The sequence below is a fragment of the Paroedura picta genome, chromosome 3 (genome assembly GCF_049243985.1).
Source record: "Paroedura picta isolate Pp20150507F chromosome 3, Ppicta_v3.0, whole genome shotgun sequence".
In the NCBI taxonomy this organism is placed as follows: domain Eukaryota; kingdom Metazoa; phylum Chordata; class Lepidosauria; order Squamata; family Gekkonidae; genus Paroedura; species Paroedura picta.
The window spans coordinates 14,069,863-14,087,152 of record NC_135371.1 but is presented as its reverse complement, the minus strand read 5'-3'; the positions used below and the strand labels follow the sequence as shown (position 1 = coordinate 14,087,152).

The 17,290-nt window shown below is 42.9% G+C and overlaps 2 protein-coding genes across 2 annotated transcripts; both read left to right on the top strand.

Annotated features, from left to right (window-relative positions):
* The first annotated feature begins 8,436 nt into the window (after positions 1 to 8,436).
* LOC143834504 (olfactory receptor 10AG1-like) lies at positions 8,437 to 9,504 on the top strand. The gene has a single exon (XM_077331330.1). It carries the CDS (start codon positions 8,542 to 8,544, stop codon positions 9,502 to 9,504), a length of 963 nt encoding a protein of 320 aa, XP_077187445.1. The 5' UTR covers positions 8,437 to 8,541.
* Positions 9,505 to 16,226: 6,722 nt separating this feature from the next.
* On the top strand, positions 16,227 to 16,847 carry LOC143834503 (olfactory receptor 2T1-like). The gene has a single exon (XM_077331329.1). The coding sequence runs from the start codon at positions 16,260 to 16,262 to the stop codon at positions 16,845 to 16,847; it is 588 nt and encodes a 195-aa protein (XP_077187444.1). The 5' UTR covers positions 16,227 to 16,259.
* The last annotated feature ends 443 nt before the right edge of the window (positions 16,848 to 17,290 follow it).

Sequence of the window (17,290 nt, the reverse complement as noted above, 5' to 3'; positions counted from 1 at the left end):
CATCTGAACTTCTGAGAAAGACCACCGAACCCTTGGGGAACTCTTGAGTCAACCAGGGCTCCTTCAAATCCTGGTTGGGAATCCCTAGCATGGATTGGATATTTAGATAGTGTTGTAATTTGGTTGGGTATTTTATATCATTATATTGTTTGCTTCCTGTGTGAAACTCTGACATATGATAAATCAGGGGTAGTCAAACTGCGGCCCTCCAGATGTCCATGGACTACAATTCCCAGGAGCCCCCTGCCAGCATTCGCTGGCAGGGGGCTCCTGGGAATTGTAGTCCATGGACATCTGGAGGGCCGCAGTTTGACTACCCCTGTGATAAATATTCTAATAGTGGCTCTCCAGGATCTTGGGGCAAAGTCATCCACATTGTCCACTACATGATCTTTTTAGCTGGAGATTGAACTTGGCACCTACTGCATGCAAAGGTGCTGGTGCCTCTCCTCAAACCCATGTTTCCAAAAAATTGGACCAGGGGTCCAATTCTATGAGGCCGATTAGAAGGTGCCCCCATCCTCTATTGCTTTCAATGGAAGGGGGGAAGACATTTAAAGGGAACACAGTCTTTTAAAATGCCACTTGCAAGCCACAAGTGAACTCCAAAGATGTTTAAAGGGCTCACTGTTCCTTTAAACATCTTCTGCAAGCAGTTCACCCAGAAGGCGTTTAAAGGGATTGCAATCTCTTTAAATGCCCTTTAACTTTGACTGTTTGGCCTTTCCAATAAAATCCTGAATATTTTAGGGATTTTTCAGGCCTGGCCATTTTGGATAGGCAAAATCCAGCCTCAACCTATATCCAACTGAAAGAATAGCTGGAAAATTCCAATAATATTTTTTCAGATTGGATATACAGAATGCACACTCCTAATCAGCGTACATTGACTTCAGAAGAGCTGGGGACTAACATACATAATAGTTGATGACATTGAACCTGCAGTAAGGTAGGAATTATAAATGGCAATTGCTATGCTAAGAATCAGTGATAAAGACCAGATTTTGAGTTTCCTAAATCTGGAGAAAGGAAGATTTGGGCCCCATGAGTGAAATTGAGTTTCTCTGAGTTAAAAAGTTGACAGACATCTTAGGGACAATAATGAGGACGTGACCCATGTTCATGCAGGCTAATTAAGTGAGGACAAAATTCATCAGGGTATGAAGGCAGAGTCACTTTGGATTAGAAATAAGAAGAGACAGTTCCTCAGTGGACCAGTGGAAACCATAAACAGAACTCCAGTCATGAAGATGAGGGATATCACTAGCTGCCTGAGCGCCACAAGAAGAAACTCTGTCTGTGATGTTATGTTCTCATTTCTCATTGCCTCTTTGGCTGGATTTGACCTGAAGACAACTTTTATGAAGTCATTCAGATGCCACAACTGAAGTCCTAGCTTCTCTTAATAATTCCTTTATGTTGTCAACGTAAGAACAGCATCAATCCATCGATTAACATTTCCTTTCCAACTAACTATTGGTTTCTCTGATCTATCTTATTTTCACCATGGTTGCATTTTCATTACATTTTTCACCCCATGAGGAGTCGCCATAATTCAGCTATGACTTGATGGCACATTCTACCACGATGCTTTCCCTATTTATTCTTTAGAGGAGACACAACCACATTTTGTGGCTGCCCTGAGGCCACCTCAGACATTTCACACCCTCTCGCCACTGCCCCTGGAACCTTTGGAAAGGAAAAGATAGCATGATTTGACATCAAACCAAAAGTATTTTATACCCCAAAATATATTGAAAAACTAAAAACCTGAATGCCAACTCTGCAGGGTAGCAGTTTTCTACCTCTGACATAGATTCTTAATTAATGTCTTGGGGCTGCATCCCCTAAAGGTGATATAGGTTCAAAATTTCTCCTGTAGCTAAGCAGAATTTCCCCCCAAGCTCTAGGGTTAGTATTTTCTTGTTTGTTTTCCTTTAAATCTTCCCTTGGATGCATTTTTTCCCTTGCATTATGAGCTATTGATATAATATTTTCAGCAGTCTTTAAAGGAGAAGTTTAGGCATCTGTTTGGGCTTGAAAACAAATATGTTGAACTTGACACTATATTCTGATGAGGGTTTTGGGGAGGGAAACAAACTGAAGGTGCATAATGATGAGATGTGTAGAAACCCTGGCTTGCCTTTTTATGTGCCTTGTTTATTTGAATGCTTTGCCTGTGTGGCCCTGTAAATATATATGAGATTTTTAAAAATCCCATGATGATTCTTTGAGATGGAGGCCCTTCCTGCGCATTTGTTTCTGGCTGTGAGATTCTATCTTTACACTGAAGAAATTGAAAGCTTGGCTTGCCTTTTTATGTGCCTTGTTTATTTGAATGCTTCGCCTGTGTGGCCCTGTAAATAAATATATGAGATTTAAAAAATCCCATGATGATTCTTTGAGATGGAGGCTCTTCCTGCTCATTTGTTTCTGGCTGTGAGATTCTATCTTTACATTGAAGAAATTCAAAGCTTGGCTGTTCTTCGCTTATAGCAAAGCCTTGGGACTGAAGTTTATCTTTCATGCTCAGAAATGTGCTGCAGAAATTGAAATGAGCCCAAGATTCTGTTTCAAGACGATTCTAATCCATGCCCTGGCTTTCATATCACCAGGGCAACAGAAGCCTGCTACCGTCTAAAGAGCAAAAGGAAGAGAACGCGTCTTCTCCCCAATTCATGAGGTAGGTCAAGCTGAGGAGTAGGGACTGGTCCTTTCTGCAAGTTTCTCTTTGGTTGGTTGATGAGGCAAGCGGGTAAAACTGTTGGTTTTTTTTGTTTGTTTGTTTGTTTGGTACCTTTGAACTCTTTAATCTTAAATGTGACAGCTCTTAGGGCTAATCCTGCGTTGAGCAGGGGGTTGGACTAGAGCAGGGGGTTGAACTGTATGGCCCCTTCCAACTCTATGGGCCTTTTCGCACAGGGATCTTTGTTGCAAATTGTTTGCGGAATGAAAAATCGCCATTTAAAATAGTGGAATTCGTCGTTATGCATACCTGCCTTTGTAGTGGAATCAGTTGCGTTTTTTAGCGTTTCCCACAGGCTTCCGGTCTCGGCAGAAATCGCTAGAAAGGAAGCGCTATTGCCAAGCTCGTCCCGCCCCTGGCCGTCAAGCAGCCAATGGGCAGCCGTTAGCATGCTCCCAAACAGCCCCTTTCCCTTTAAGAAAGGTTTAAAAAAAAAAAAATGACCCATAGCAACGAATCTAGGTAGATTCGTTGCTACGGAGAGACCCATCCAGCTGCCTAATGTGAGCTGTCGTTTGATTGTATGATCGTTTGCATGCTGCCTCGAGTGATAAAAAAAAAATCCCCCCCCCCCTCTCATGGGCCTGATTTTCGGCTGAATTTATTTGTAAAAAATAAAGGGACTTTATTGCAGCAAACGGGCTTTTCAGTGGTTTGTGCTTAGTGACTAAAGGTGAAGGACTGAAGCCAGGGAAGCCTCTAAACAGAAAGAGGCTCGCCGGTGCGTTTATCCCCGCTCGCTCGGAGAAAAAAAAATGGCGATCGCTTCGCCGGAAGTTTGGAGGAGAGAGCCAGGGGGAGGGACTTTGAAGAACCAGCAACAATGGTAACGCACAGGTCTTTAGCGCTACTGTTGCAGATTGGTTGCAGGAGTGTATCGCTATCCGGAGGGTGAATCCACTTTTCTGGATTCCCCTGAAAGCGCCACAACGAAGCGCTTTTTGCTGATTGGTTTCAGGATTGTTGCAGATTGTCTACGACGTCGTGGGTTATGGCAAATTAGTAGCGTTTCCAAATAGCAACCATTCTGCTACTTTGAAGCCGTGCGAAATGGCCCTATGATTCTGTGATTCTATGATTCTATGATTCTTTGCCTATACCCAGTGCTTTTAAATAGTGTGTGTACACAGTTCATAACCAGTCCCTTAGTTCTGCATGCACAACACATGAGAAACATCATCATTATTGCCAGGCCTGTGTTTGTTTTGATGCTGTCTATTTATTTTTATATGGGTTTTGTTCCAATGGGTAAGCATTGGAACAAACAACAAATTCCTAAGAAGGCAAAAAAGCCAAGACAAACAAATTTAACCAGCTCCAAAGTGAAGCCCACTATATAGGAAGAGCATCTTTGCGAATAGTGGCAGCCAAAGTATGGAGATTATCCAGGTGTTTTTGTACAACATTTGAATTGTCAGAAAGATTGAAACAACAGAACATGAATATTTTGAGATGCTGGTCACTTAGAGATGAGCTGGTTATTCCAGTCTGGGTGCTATTATTTTCCTGCTTCCACAAAGCAGGAAAACCATGGAGGTGCTTCATAGGAAGGAGCAGCCCTAAAGCTGGGCAAGGAGGCTGCAACTTGGTTTATGGACCTGAGGAGGCATGCTGTAAATTACAAAGTGCCTCCTGCTGGGGATACCGGCTTCTGTAGGAAGCGATCCTCTCTTTCTCCCTCTGTCCCCTTCTGCATCCTTTCTTTCTTGCTTGCATTTCTTCTTGCCTCCTTGATTTTTCTTTCTTTTCTTGCTCTTTTCTTTCCTCCTTCTTTGTTTCCTTCCTTCTTCCTTCCAACTGTTTTCTCCAGTGGAACTGTTGCCTGGAGATCAGATGCTATTCTTGAAGATCTCCAGGTTGTCACCAGGAGGTTGGCAACTCAATGCCTGAATCCCCACCACCACCACCACCACCACCAGACACGATGTTCCCACATAGATTTTATGTGTGAATCAGATACTCATTTCATTTTTTCTAAATGGAAAGAATGTAAAGATTTCCGTAGCGGCCTGGTTTCTGTAAAAGATGGATAAGGAAACTGTGGTAGCTGAGAATTACTTTTAAAGTAACTTTTAAAAAATGATACACAATAATAACTTTTTCCATACAGCTAAACTGTGGAGACCCCCATGTCATTGTTGCTGGAGTATCTGTTGTGGTACTTTCACACACAAAGATGTAAAACAGGCCTCAACTGGGGCCACAGCTTTTTCAGGCCAGGCCCGGTCCTGGTGGAATGCTCTTTCTAGAAAGATCAGGGCCCTCTGGGACTATAAATGGTTCCAGGGGGCCTGTAAGATGAAGCTGTTCCGCCAGGTCTATGGTTGAGGCCAGGAGATCCCATCCACTCAGTGAAACTCACTCAATATTAAGGGGACCACATTGTCCCACTTTTGGAGGGACATCTGGGGGTCCTTGGCAAATTGTACGTATGTTGAAATTAAAAAAAAATATTACAATACTATTTTTGCGTTCTATGAAACTTTTTGTTGCTCCATATAGACCAAATTTTAATCAAGAACCCCCCCGGTCAATGGTGTCCCGCTTTACCAATGTTAAAATCTGGTCATCTTGCTCAATATTGAACTAACCCCCCCCCCCCCGTAAGAGTTAAATTGGAAAGGCAGCCATTTGTAAAACCATTAAAAACTTAATTCAGTTTGATTTCTTGTTTTCATGTACGTATTTATTATTATGGATCGTTTTAAACATGTTGTTCCCTAGAACAGGATATAAACATACCATAATATGAAAAAGAGCCAGGTGAGGTGACTGAAGTAGTAGGTGATGTGATTTCATCTCCCCCCCCCCCCCCCCCACTGCAGCCTGTAGAATAGCACTGATATTTCTCTACGCTAGTCTTGTTACCACTGGAACCAGCTTTCCATGGGTTGCAAAATTACAGATGTGGGAGGGGGAAGTGTGGGAGATCTATGACCATCAGCATTTTCTGTTGATGGATTGTTGGAGCCAACCCAATGAAAATTACCCAAGACACCCGTAAAAAGATGTCTCCAAACAATGCAGTAATATTGCTGTAAGAATGTTTCCCTCACAATTAGTGTTACCAAAATAGTGCAACTCAAGGGACACGGAAAAGGCCTTGGACTGCAGCAGACTTTGTTTTTGCTGTGTAGATTTTCCTTGGAGAATTAAAGTCCCCCCCTCTTATAAAGCAACTAAACATGGAGCTAGGAAAGAAATAGCACCATCTCTTTAAAGATGCTCCTTCTCCTGAAGTCATATTGATATATTTAGACTGGATTAACAGTATTAGCTCAGTGTGTCCTTTTCTTCTGCCCTGATCACTGAGAACAGAGTGTATTCTAGTCTTATTCCTTATTAGGAGCAATGACAACTGCACTGCTCTTCTCCTTTTTGTGAAACTGGTGTTTGATAGGCATATGAGGGCTGTGGCTAGCACAGGTCTCTAGTTTCATGCTAAAAAAAATCCCTTTCTAGAACAATGCATGAATACAAGCCTGGAGCAATGAATGCAAATTTCTCTTGGAAAGGTATGTTACTTTATTTTTAACATTTCTCTCACACTCTTCATTTAGAAGAGGAAGAAGAGTTGGTTCTTATATGCCGGTTTTTTCTACCCAAAGGAGGCTCAAAGCAGCTTATAGTCGTCTTCCCTTTCCTTTCCCCACAACAGACACCCTGTGAGGGAGGTGAGGCTGAAAAAGCCCTGATATTACTGCTTGGTCAGAGCAGTTTTCTCAGTGCTGTGGTGAGCCCAAGGTCACCCAGCTGGCTGCATGTGGGGGAGCGCGGATCCAAACCCGGCTTGCCAGATTAGAAGTCCGCACTCCGAACCACTACACCAAACTGGCCTCCAAAGGTTTACTCACTCCAAAGGTTTAAATGCCTTTGGCAAACCCACTTGAAATAAATTATTCAAGACCACTTTGATATAAGCATCACATTATCTGATTCCATCATTTTTCACCATTCCAGTTTCATTTTGATCTTACAGCAGGATGAATTTTCAATAGTAGTCAGGGAGAATTTGCTTAAAAACATTCTCCGGTTTCACCTATCAATGCAGGTCCATCTGCTTTAGAATGATGTTTCTCTATTAAGTTTAAAGCCCAAAATTTCATTAGAGAACATTTTCTTCCGTTATGAAAACAGCTCATTGTCAGTCTTGGAGCGCCTATGTGGCTGGCAGATGGCTGGTTATATCTCCTGTGGGGGTTTCTTGATATGGGCAGCTCAGTTTTAGAATTTCTTGCCCAGGGAACCTCACACACTCTCTCTCTCTGCTCTGCTCTGCTAGTCCGTTTATACACTTGGAACTTCACTGCCTCACCTCCCATGAAGGAGCACAGATTGGGGGAAGATGAGGTGCACCGGGCCAAATGCTCCCCCTTGTAGGTGCAGGAAGAGGTGGGGCAACCAGCCACGACTAAAACTCCAGCCTGCAGCCTGTCACGAAACCTCCAGTGCGTAAACGGCCTAGGATGCTAGCAAACCCAATCCCTTTTCTGTGCTAATTTGCCATATTGGAATCCCATAAGACAGTCTGTCTGTCTGTCTTAGAAACAACTGCCACACTAAAAGCAATGGAGAGGGGGCTTGTTTATGTGTGTGTGTGTGTGTGTGTGTATGTATGTGTGTGTGTGTATAGAAAATGTGATTTGTTGTGAAGACAAAAATGTTGTTTGGGAGTCATCCAGTCAAGACAGGCAATGCAAAGAACTATGTACCCCCCAATAGTATAGAAATGTTTGTTTTAGGATTGTTGTTCATGATGTTGTTTTGCTATTTCCTTGTCAACCACTTTACTATGAATTGACCAATCAAGCTGAGAAACACACCCTATTCATTCAAGGGCATTCCTTATTATTGTCATATTTGTTTCTAGTTCCTTAACGATGACTAATTTGTTAACTATAAACTATCACATTAGATGTTTTATTGTTAACCACTGCAAGCCAGCTTGCGGGGAGCAGCGGTATACAAATCTGACAAACAAACAAACTTACAAACAAAGTGCAATAGAGTCAACCCATCAAAGCAGTTGTAATTCCAGGAGATCTGCAGACCCCATTTGGAGGTTTCACAATCCTAACAATTTCTAGCTAAGGGAAGGAAGGGTTGAAACTGTTGCAGTATAATCTTTATTACCACTGGGTTATTATGAGGATTTGGATCTTGTCTGCAACTCTGAAGGTGAATGGGGCATGGTGGTTCCCCGTTGTTGGACTGGTGGATGCCTGCTGCCATTTTAAAGTCATTTAGAAATGCCACAAGGGCTCAGTCCTGGTTAGACACACAATGCAAAGCGCCGAGGGGCTCCGCCCTACCTTTTCCAGTTCAAAATAGCCTGAAGATTGGATTGTGTGCCTGTGGCCATTTTGGCACCTGAAAAGGCATGAGAAGGGGAACAAGAGGGCCACAGCACAATTTGCTGTCCCCACACAACATTTTAAACTCTGTTTAAAATGCAGGTAGCATTTACAGGTTTGGCCTTTTTATGACGTCATGCTTACGTTTGCCCCAAATTCCTTGGAAGAAGAGTCGGATAGAAATGAAATGTTTAAGCCAGGGATGGAGACAAAAGAATTAAATTAATGCGCATCTCTCTTCAAATCATTTCATTCTCCTTTCAGATTGAAGAATTTGAAATGAAAGCCAGCGCACAGGACTTTAAAAACAGAGGGGTTACAATACATTCCAGAACCGTCATGAAACTTCTTAATTATTTCTTTCTCTCTTTTTCTTGAATTTTTAAACTTTTATTTAATATTTTGGGGGGGCATTAGCCCCCCACAGAAAAAGAAAGGTACATGGCCCTGGAAGGAGAAACTGGAACCATGAATTCAACATCCTGGACAGAGTTTGTTCTCTTGGGATTTCTGAGCCAAACGAAAATAGCCACCTTGGCTTTTGCTATAATCTTCCTCATGTTTGTTATTGCTTTAGTGGGAAATAGTCTCCTCCTGCTGGTAATTCAGCTAGACTCAGCTCTTCAGACCCCAATGTACTTTTTCCTCAGTCAGCTGTCCTTCATGGATATGTGCCAAGTCCTTGTTATTGTTCCTCAAACAACGGTAAGCTTTGTAACACAGAAAAAAACAATCACACTTTTCCAGTGTGCTGCCCAGGTATTTTTCACACTGAACATAGGAACAGCAGAATGTCTCCTCCTTGCTATCATGTCCTATGATCGATATGTGGCCATCTGCAGGCCCCTGCAATATGCGGTTCTCATGAGGAAGATCATCTGCTTATTCATGTCAGCAGCTGCGTGGGTTACAACTTTTTCATATGCTTTGATAAAAGCCATTTATTTACTATTTGTGTCCTACTGTGAATCAAACACGATGAACCACTTCTTCTGTGAATTCTCAATTGTAATTAAATTGTCCTGTTCTGATACATCACTTTTCGAAAGGGTGTCTCTGTTCTTTGGTGGCAATTTATTCCTTCTCCTTCCCTTTTCAGTCATTGTGCTTTCCTATGTATCCATCCTTCTGCAGGTCATGAAGGCAAAGCGTGTGGCTGAAAGAAGCCACAAAGCGCTGGCTACCTGCTTGCCCCACCTATGTGTGGTAACCATCTTCTATGGGTCAGGCATATTGAGACATATCAAACCGTTACCCTTTTACCCAGGAGAACAAGTGCAGATTTTCTCTGCATTGTGTACAATTGCTACATCCACGGTGAATCCTTTCATATATAGCCTGAGGAACCGGGAGGTGCTATCAGCATTAGGAAAACTCCATAGTAAACTGAAGGTACCAAAATGATTTCAGAGGAAATTTAGTACATGCTACTTATTTTATCTAAGGCCTCACCCCTTTTTGAACAAGGAGCAATGTTTTTGTAACTTGATTTTGTAAGACTGGATTTTGTAAGAACTGAGTAGCCCCCCCCTCTTATCAGTGAGTTTTAATCTTGGAAGAAGAGGCGGCTTTTAGATTGTTTTGAATGGATTTAAATTTTATATTTATTTATATAAATATTTAATCATGCAACCTTTTTGTTGTTGTACTTTTGATCTAAACCACTCTGCACCCCCTGGGGAGGGCTGTATAGAAGTCTAAAAAATAAATCAATTAATTTGGAAAATGTTTTCAATTTCTCTAATGTACGCATGATACCTTCTGTTGGGATGTCTGTTTTCTTCAATTCACTCCTGTTGGTATCAAACCAAATCTGATATTCATGATTATTTCTGATTTTTAGCAATCCTCATATGGTTAATATCATGCCCTAAGAGATCACATTCAGTCACTACAATACATATATCATCCAATATAGTTAAAGGAACACTCCATGTAGCTACAAAACGATTATATATGAGGATATTATATAATATAACATTACTAGATTTAAAGCCCATTTTACTGGCCATAAAATGGGCGCTAGATTGCAGTGGCGTCCGGTGGCGTACTGTCGAGGGGTAGGCTTGGACGGTGTGGGGCGGTCCAGCGAGGGTGGCGCCGCCATCCATGGGGCCGCAGAAGGCAATCTACCCCTCCCCCCTGCGGAGCGCAGAAGGTGTTGTCGGGTCTGGGGCCGCATGGCGGGGAAGCAGCCTACCTTTGGGCGGCGACTCCTCAGTTGGCTGGAGGTTCCTGGAGGTTGCTGTGCAGGTGGGCCAGAGGCGGGCGGCCATGTTGTGGGTTGCAGGTGTGGCGGCACAGCAGTGGCGGTGGCGGCGGTGTGGGGTGGACCGTGGATCAGCTCGGTGTCGCACCCGAGTCCGCATCGCCATGTTGATTGAGCGGGATGTTTTGTGGCTGGCGAAGGGTGTAGTAAGCGGGGAGGCGGCAGCGGAAGGTTGTGGCCATCGGCGGCAGCGGGGAAGCGAAGAAAGGTGGCGAGGTGAGGAGCGGCAAGTGGGGGTGTGGGGGTGGGAAGGGCGCAGCCTTGGGGGGCTGGGGATGTGGGTAGTCGAGCGGTGTGGGAAGGGCGGGGGTTGTGGCGGGCGGGGACGGACATTCGGGGTGGGGTTGGGAAGGGCTGGGGTGGGGTGGCAGGTGGAGACCCGTAGGTGGGGTAGGGCATGCAGTGGGCAGAGGGGAAGGTTTTTCCCCAAAGTCCGGTGCCGTGGGGCAATGCACCCGCCCGGAAGCCATCCGGCAAGGATGGCGGGTCGGGCGGAGTATGAAGTTCGCGGCGGGCTGTCCTCGAGACGGGCCAAATATCCAAATGGAGGCACGCTTTGCGCGCCTCCCAATTGGACACTTGGCCCTGGAGTGCCACTTGGAGGAGCGAATCAGGAGCCGCTTTGTGGCTCCTGATTCGCTCCTCCGAGTTTTTATCCCGGACAGAGCCCGCCCTAACTCCTCCCCACCAGCCCTTACTGTTTTATTTAGTCCGCGGCGCCCTGCACCGCAGGAGGTTTATAGATGATGGCAATAAGTGGCTTCAAAAGTTCTATTAAATAGAGAACATGACATCCACTCCTTCTGGTTACCAATGAAGTCTTAAAACTAATATATTAATAAATATCCATTCATTCTTAGTTTCAGATAAGATTTTTTAAAAAGACTTAATGCTGTATAAATTCATGGGATTTGCTCCATCTTCTACTACATCATTCTTATGGGTGGATTTACCTTTCCCAGTATAAACAACCACCTATTGTTGGTCCATTTTAATTACTGATTCTTCTATCCCTACAGATTTTTGTCAAGGATATATTTAGGTGTTATATATGAGTCATTTATTGCACGTTATAAGAAGCTGTTTACTCTGGGCATTTCCACACATTGTTAAAAATAGCCAGTCAAATAGTGTAATGCTACGTATAATCACACCTCCTGGCCCCTCCTCACCTTTTTCTTGTCTCTCTCTTCTCTGCTGCCATTTCGTGCTTCTCACCTTCCACATGCCTGCTTGAAATGGCAGAAGGGAGCAACGTGCTTTACACGCAACTCTCTTCTGCCTGTCAATCAAACCAGGCAACCAGTTCCCTTTGTCAACGTTTTAAAGGGCCCACGATGTCCGCTAATTTTTTTTAATTCAATGCTTCTCTATTGAAACACCTATGCATCTATGATTAGATGCATAGTGCTTTTTTAAATTGCCACCCCTTATGGAATCACGAGTCTTGATACTTACAAAAAATATCTTGTACCTGATTTGGGAAGGGGAACTTTAGAGAGGCATACTTTGTGTGACAACTTTTAGGAAAAATAATTTTTGGCTTTGCCTGCAGACTTTTATGCTAATTTGTTGCTCCAGGCAGTTCTGTTAAAAAAAAACAAACATCCCCGGGAGAAGGGAAAGGGAGGTGGGTGGAGAGGCAGGACATTGGAGGTGGAGATAGCGCTTCTTCACCTCCATACCTTATTTTGGCTGGTGGGCTGCTGGTTGCTCTCCATTAGATAGCGTCGGTGAATCTACTTTTTGGGATTCACCATCTAGCGCTTTAAAATGGAGGATGTAGCCGGCTGTTTATTGCCCAGATGTTGTATGTTGGTGATGTCATATGGTGGATCCAGAATATAGCAACAACAAAAGGTAAGCATTTCACTGTTTTTAAAGGCTGTGGAAATCCCCTTTGTTAGTAGCTATTTGCTCTGAATTTCAGTAACCAGTAGGTTGCCTATTCATATAGTTTGGAGATTGTTGCAGCACAACACAGATTACCTGGATTCCTTTCGTCTCTAGTAAAAACATTCTATTTACTCCTATCAACACCCTTGTTTGCTGTAAATGGTTATTAATTTATTATCTAGTCCCTACAATCCTAGAGGAGATCAGCCCTGCCTGCTCCTTAGAAGGCCAGATCCTGAAGATGAAGCTCAAATACTTTGGCCACCTCATGAGAAGGAAGGACTCCCTGGAGAAGAGCCTAATGCTGGGAGCGATCGAGGGCAAAAGAAGAAGGGGACGACAGAGAATGAGGTGGCTGGATGGAGTCACTGAAGCAGTAGGTGCAAACTTAAATGGACTCCGGGGAATGGTAGAGGACAGGAAGGCCTGGAGGATCATTGCCCATGGGGTCGCGATGGGTCGGACACGACTTCGCACATAACAGTCCCTACAAAGTTTAGAGCAATGTTACATGGTTCTCCCTTCATTTAACTTTTCAACCACCACTGTCCCTCAAAGCCAAAGCCAGCACTTCTGTCAAATGCCAACCCCACAGAGGAGCTATAGAGCTTCCTGGAGGAATCATTAGCTCTTGATCCACTTTATTATGGCATACAACCTGGTCATGGGATTGGAACGGTTCTGGTCACCCTCACAGATGATTTCCATAGACAACTGGATCTAGGCTGTTGTTGTTAGATATAACTGCAGTGTTTGTCTCTATTGAGCATGGGCTATTAGCCCACCACCTAGCTGCTGTAGGGATTCAGGATGCTGCCCTTCAATGGCTGCAATCCTTTCTCCAAGGGCAGGAACAGAGGATGGCACTAGGAGAACCTCTCAGCGGCATGCCCAATGCATGGGGTTCCACAGGGAGCTATTCTCTTTCTGATGTTGTTTAATACCTACATGCACCCCATCATGCAGTTAGTCCAGAGTTTTAGCCAGCTATACCTGTTAATAGGTGGCCATTCATCTTCACTCCCAGATGTTTGGAGGCCATGGTTGACTGGCTCATGTAGAGTCAGCTAAAGCTCAATCCTCTGGCTGGGTCACCATGCAAATCAGTGTTACTACTGGTGAATCAGTGTTACTACTGGCTCTTGAAGGGGTCCAGTTAACAACTTCACCAACTGTCAAGAGTCCGAGAGTGATTCTAGATGACTCACTACCATGGAGGTCCAGATCACAAATATTATGCACCATATTATGGAAGAAGTGCCAGCCCCCCATAAAGATAGGCAGGCAGCTGGAGCTGGGAAGGAGGGCAGAGAGTCAGGGACTGCAGCTGGGGGGCAGTGGAGGTGGGGATGGGGTGGAGGAAGGAAGGAAGGACAAAGTCACCACCAGGACTCCCACCATCCTTAACAACTCTGGCCACGACCTTGCCAGGCCTTGGCAGGGCTGCCTGAGTTGGCACAGGAAGGAACAGGATCCCTGACAGCCCTCCCGCCCAAAACAAGAAAGGCCCGCCTTTGTTGTTCAATGAGCAAGTTAAAACTTCTGTAACTGCATCTTAATTAAAGCCTTGGTGCAAAATTCTCTTGAGGTGGTGAAGCCTGAGAATTTGTCGCTGAAGATTTTAAAAACTGGGCGATGAAAGTGCTGCTCCTGATTTGGGTGGAACGAAATGAAAAGGCACTTTTTATGTTCTTCTGTCAATGGCACCTTAATACAGATTTCAATGCAGCTTGAAAAATGTAATTTAGAATAGACTTAACTTAGAATGTAAGTTAAGATGAAACTCGGAAAACGTCTTTATTAAGATACATGATTTTTCTGAGTAAGTTACTGTCTATTGGAAGTGGGCAGTAAAGGGGCCAAGTTTGTAAATGACATGAAATGACTCAAGGTGGTGAAAACCAAGGACAGCTCTGACGAGATCCAAGAAGATTTCTACAGATCTGGTGAGTGGGCAGCAATGTGATAGATGAGGTTATATGATGGGAAGCATAAGGTGATGCATGTTAGAAATAAGCCACCAAATTCCAGTATATGTTAATAAGAGTCTGAACATGCTGAGGCTGAAAGGGAAAGATACATGAAAAATACTACTATTTTCTATTGTGATCTGCTGCAAAATATATAAATATATATGTAGTTTTACTTCCCATTTTTAAAAATGGAAAACATTTTAAGTGCAGAAATCACGCAAAGTACCAGTGTCAATATTCATGGCTGGAGGTGTTTTCATTACTCCTTATTTTAAAATATTAAAATATTTAAAATCATGAAAACTTTTTTACTTCAGATCACTTGAAATATCAGTACATAAGAAGAGCCCTGCTGAATCAGATCAGGGTTGTATGTATCTAGTCTCATGCAGCAAGCAACCAGTTCTCCAGGATGCTCAATAACAGGGCATAAAAAGCATGCAAATATTTTTGACAGAATCAAAGTAGATCATTTGGGAAACCTGCGAAACAGAAGATTTAATAAAACCAGAAAATTCTGAGCATGTGCTAATTTTAGAAAATCTCGAGCAGTTTTTTTGTCTGCTCTTGGAAATATATTCAGTAGACTCAAGTGTGATTCTTCAGTGGTTCTTAAATGCTGAAGCAAAACACAGCCAGTATGGTAGACTAGTTAGAAGACTTTTTGCCATTTCCCTTAACCTAATCTATCTGAGAGTGGAATTGTGAAAATAAAAGGGAGGAGCTAGGAGTGGGACAAAAATTTGATAGTTTTATAGAAGACATCTGTTCTTTGTAAAGTGATCTTTTGTAAAGTTACACGATTTTTGATACATAACTTTTTTTGACTGAAGGTCAAGTGGGCCAATGGACAAACCAATGTATAGGGTTACTTTGAAGGGTATATTTTGTTCTTATTTTGTTAGATCCTGCAGAAGTATTAAATATTTTCATATTTATGACAATAAAAACATCTGCTGTTTAAGGAATATGCATCAGGTTTAAAACTTGTCTCTAATTCTCAGCTGAGTCATTCTTTTTGAAAATATATAAACATTTAAATAGCAGAATCATCAAGGTAGAGGATAAAAATAAAATGAAAAGTGAAAGCAGATCTATTGGGAGGAGACAATAATAGGGAGAAGTATAATGTAATAGGACCACATATAATTAACATTTTGTCAAAAAAGTAACACTTTAAATGAGCCAGAATCCTAAGTCTGGAAAACCTGAGAGGCGATTGGTTCCATAATTTGTGGTTTGTAGCAGGGCAAGCTTTCCCCAAGATGACCACCATCCTGATATAAGATGAAATTTCAGGAATTTTACTGAAAGATACACACAAAAATAGACAGTCCTTCATGTGTTCCATACTCAGACCCATAAAAAGGCTGTATGAATAAGCATTACCAATATCTTTCATTCATTAGATTTATTTGTGTATGTTTTTTTTTGTTAGCCACCCTCAGCCTGTTGCCAATGAGAGGTATCCAACCCCCCCCCCAAATATTAATAATAACAATAAAAGCTTACAATGAAAAACAGCAAAGATTTTTATGAGGATTAAAAATAAATAAATACTACTTTTCGTAGATCATACTAATAAAGTATTGTATTCAGTGTTGTCATACCATTTAATGACAGATTCCATTATATTGTTACTTTTAGGTGAGATGCTGGTGAATAATGTCACCAAGGGAGAGAGGAATTCAACGTCTTGGACAGAATTTGTTCTGGCTGGTCTTCTCTATCATAAGGCACCCACCCTGTTTCTTGGACTGAATCTCCTGATGTTTCTTATTGCTTTGATAGGGAATAGCCTCCTTCTGATCCTAATTAAACTGGATTCTGGACTGCAGACATCAATGTACTTTTTCCTCAGCCAGTTAGCCTTCACGGACCTCTGTCAGGTTCTCTCAATTGTTCCCCAAACCATAGTACATTTTGTAACCCAGAAATACAACATTTCACTGTATGCATGTGTCACTCAGATTTTCATCGTACTGACCTTGGGAGGAGCAGAATGCCTCATCTTGGCTACCATGTCATATGACCGGTATGTGGCCATATGCAAGCCTCTGCAGTACCCAGTCCTCATGAGGAGGAGAATATGCTACATCATGTCAGTGGGTGTCTGGTTCTGGTCCTGTGTACAGGCTTTGACATGTTCTCTTTATGTCCTGCCTCTTCCCTACTGCAAGTCCAATGTGATTAAACACAACATGTGCGATTACCCAGCCCTTGTCCAGTTGTCCTGCTCTGACAATTCTGCATTTGAAACAACCATATACGTTGGGGATTTCCTGGTATTTCTCATCCCTGTCTCGGTCATCCTTGCTTCCTACGTAGCCATCCTCCTGCAAGTCTTAGGGCCTCGCTCCTCTAAGAGAAGCCACAAGGCCTTGGGCACCTGCCTGTCCCACTTGTGTGTGGTGGGGCTCTTCTATGGAGCATCCATGTTGACGTACATGACTCCTGTATCCTCCTATTCGGCACTAAGGTCTATGACTAATACAGTGTTTTGTACTATTGTGCCTGCCACAATGAACCCTTTCATATACAGTCTGAGAAACCGGGACGTGTCAGCAGCAATCAGAAAACTCTTTGCCAGATTTACATGGCGTAAATGATTTGGGTCGGCACAGAACACCAATGAAGGGGTTGGTCAAATCTATGAACTGGTCACAGGGCTCCATGCGAGAGAAAGCCATGTATGATAACTGAGGCAAAGTTAGCTTAATTTTCATTATCATAACAGACGACTGTTGAACTCAGAGAGATAAAGTACTTCGAGACACCTTGGAAGAATCCTGAGATTTCAACTGCCAGGGAAACAGGATAAAGAAACACCGTTGGTTTCTTGTAGAAATACACCCAAAAGCAAACGAAACCAATAGGCAAAAAGTGGTATCTTCTTGAGATTTATTAAATGCAGTCCTAGGTTATTTGAATGTTTTTGCAACTAGAACTGGGTCCCGGGTATTCAATCCTGCTTTCGGTTACTTCTTCAGTGGTTGCAATTGTAGTCTATAATAAAGCAACAACATTGTGTAAAGTAACAAAATAAAACTTT

Bases quoted from the DNA above. Each gene is read 5' to 3' on its own strand.
- LOC143834504 (XM_077331330.1), top strand. From the start codon at position 8,542: ATGGCCCTGGAAGGAGAAACTGGAACCATGAATTCAACATCCTGGACA.
- LOC143834503 (XM_077331329.1), top strand. From the start codon at position 16,260: ATGTCATATGACCGGTATGTGGCCATATGCAAGCCTCTGCAGTACCCA.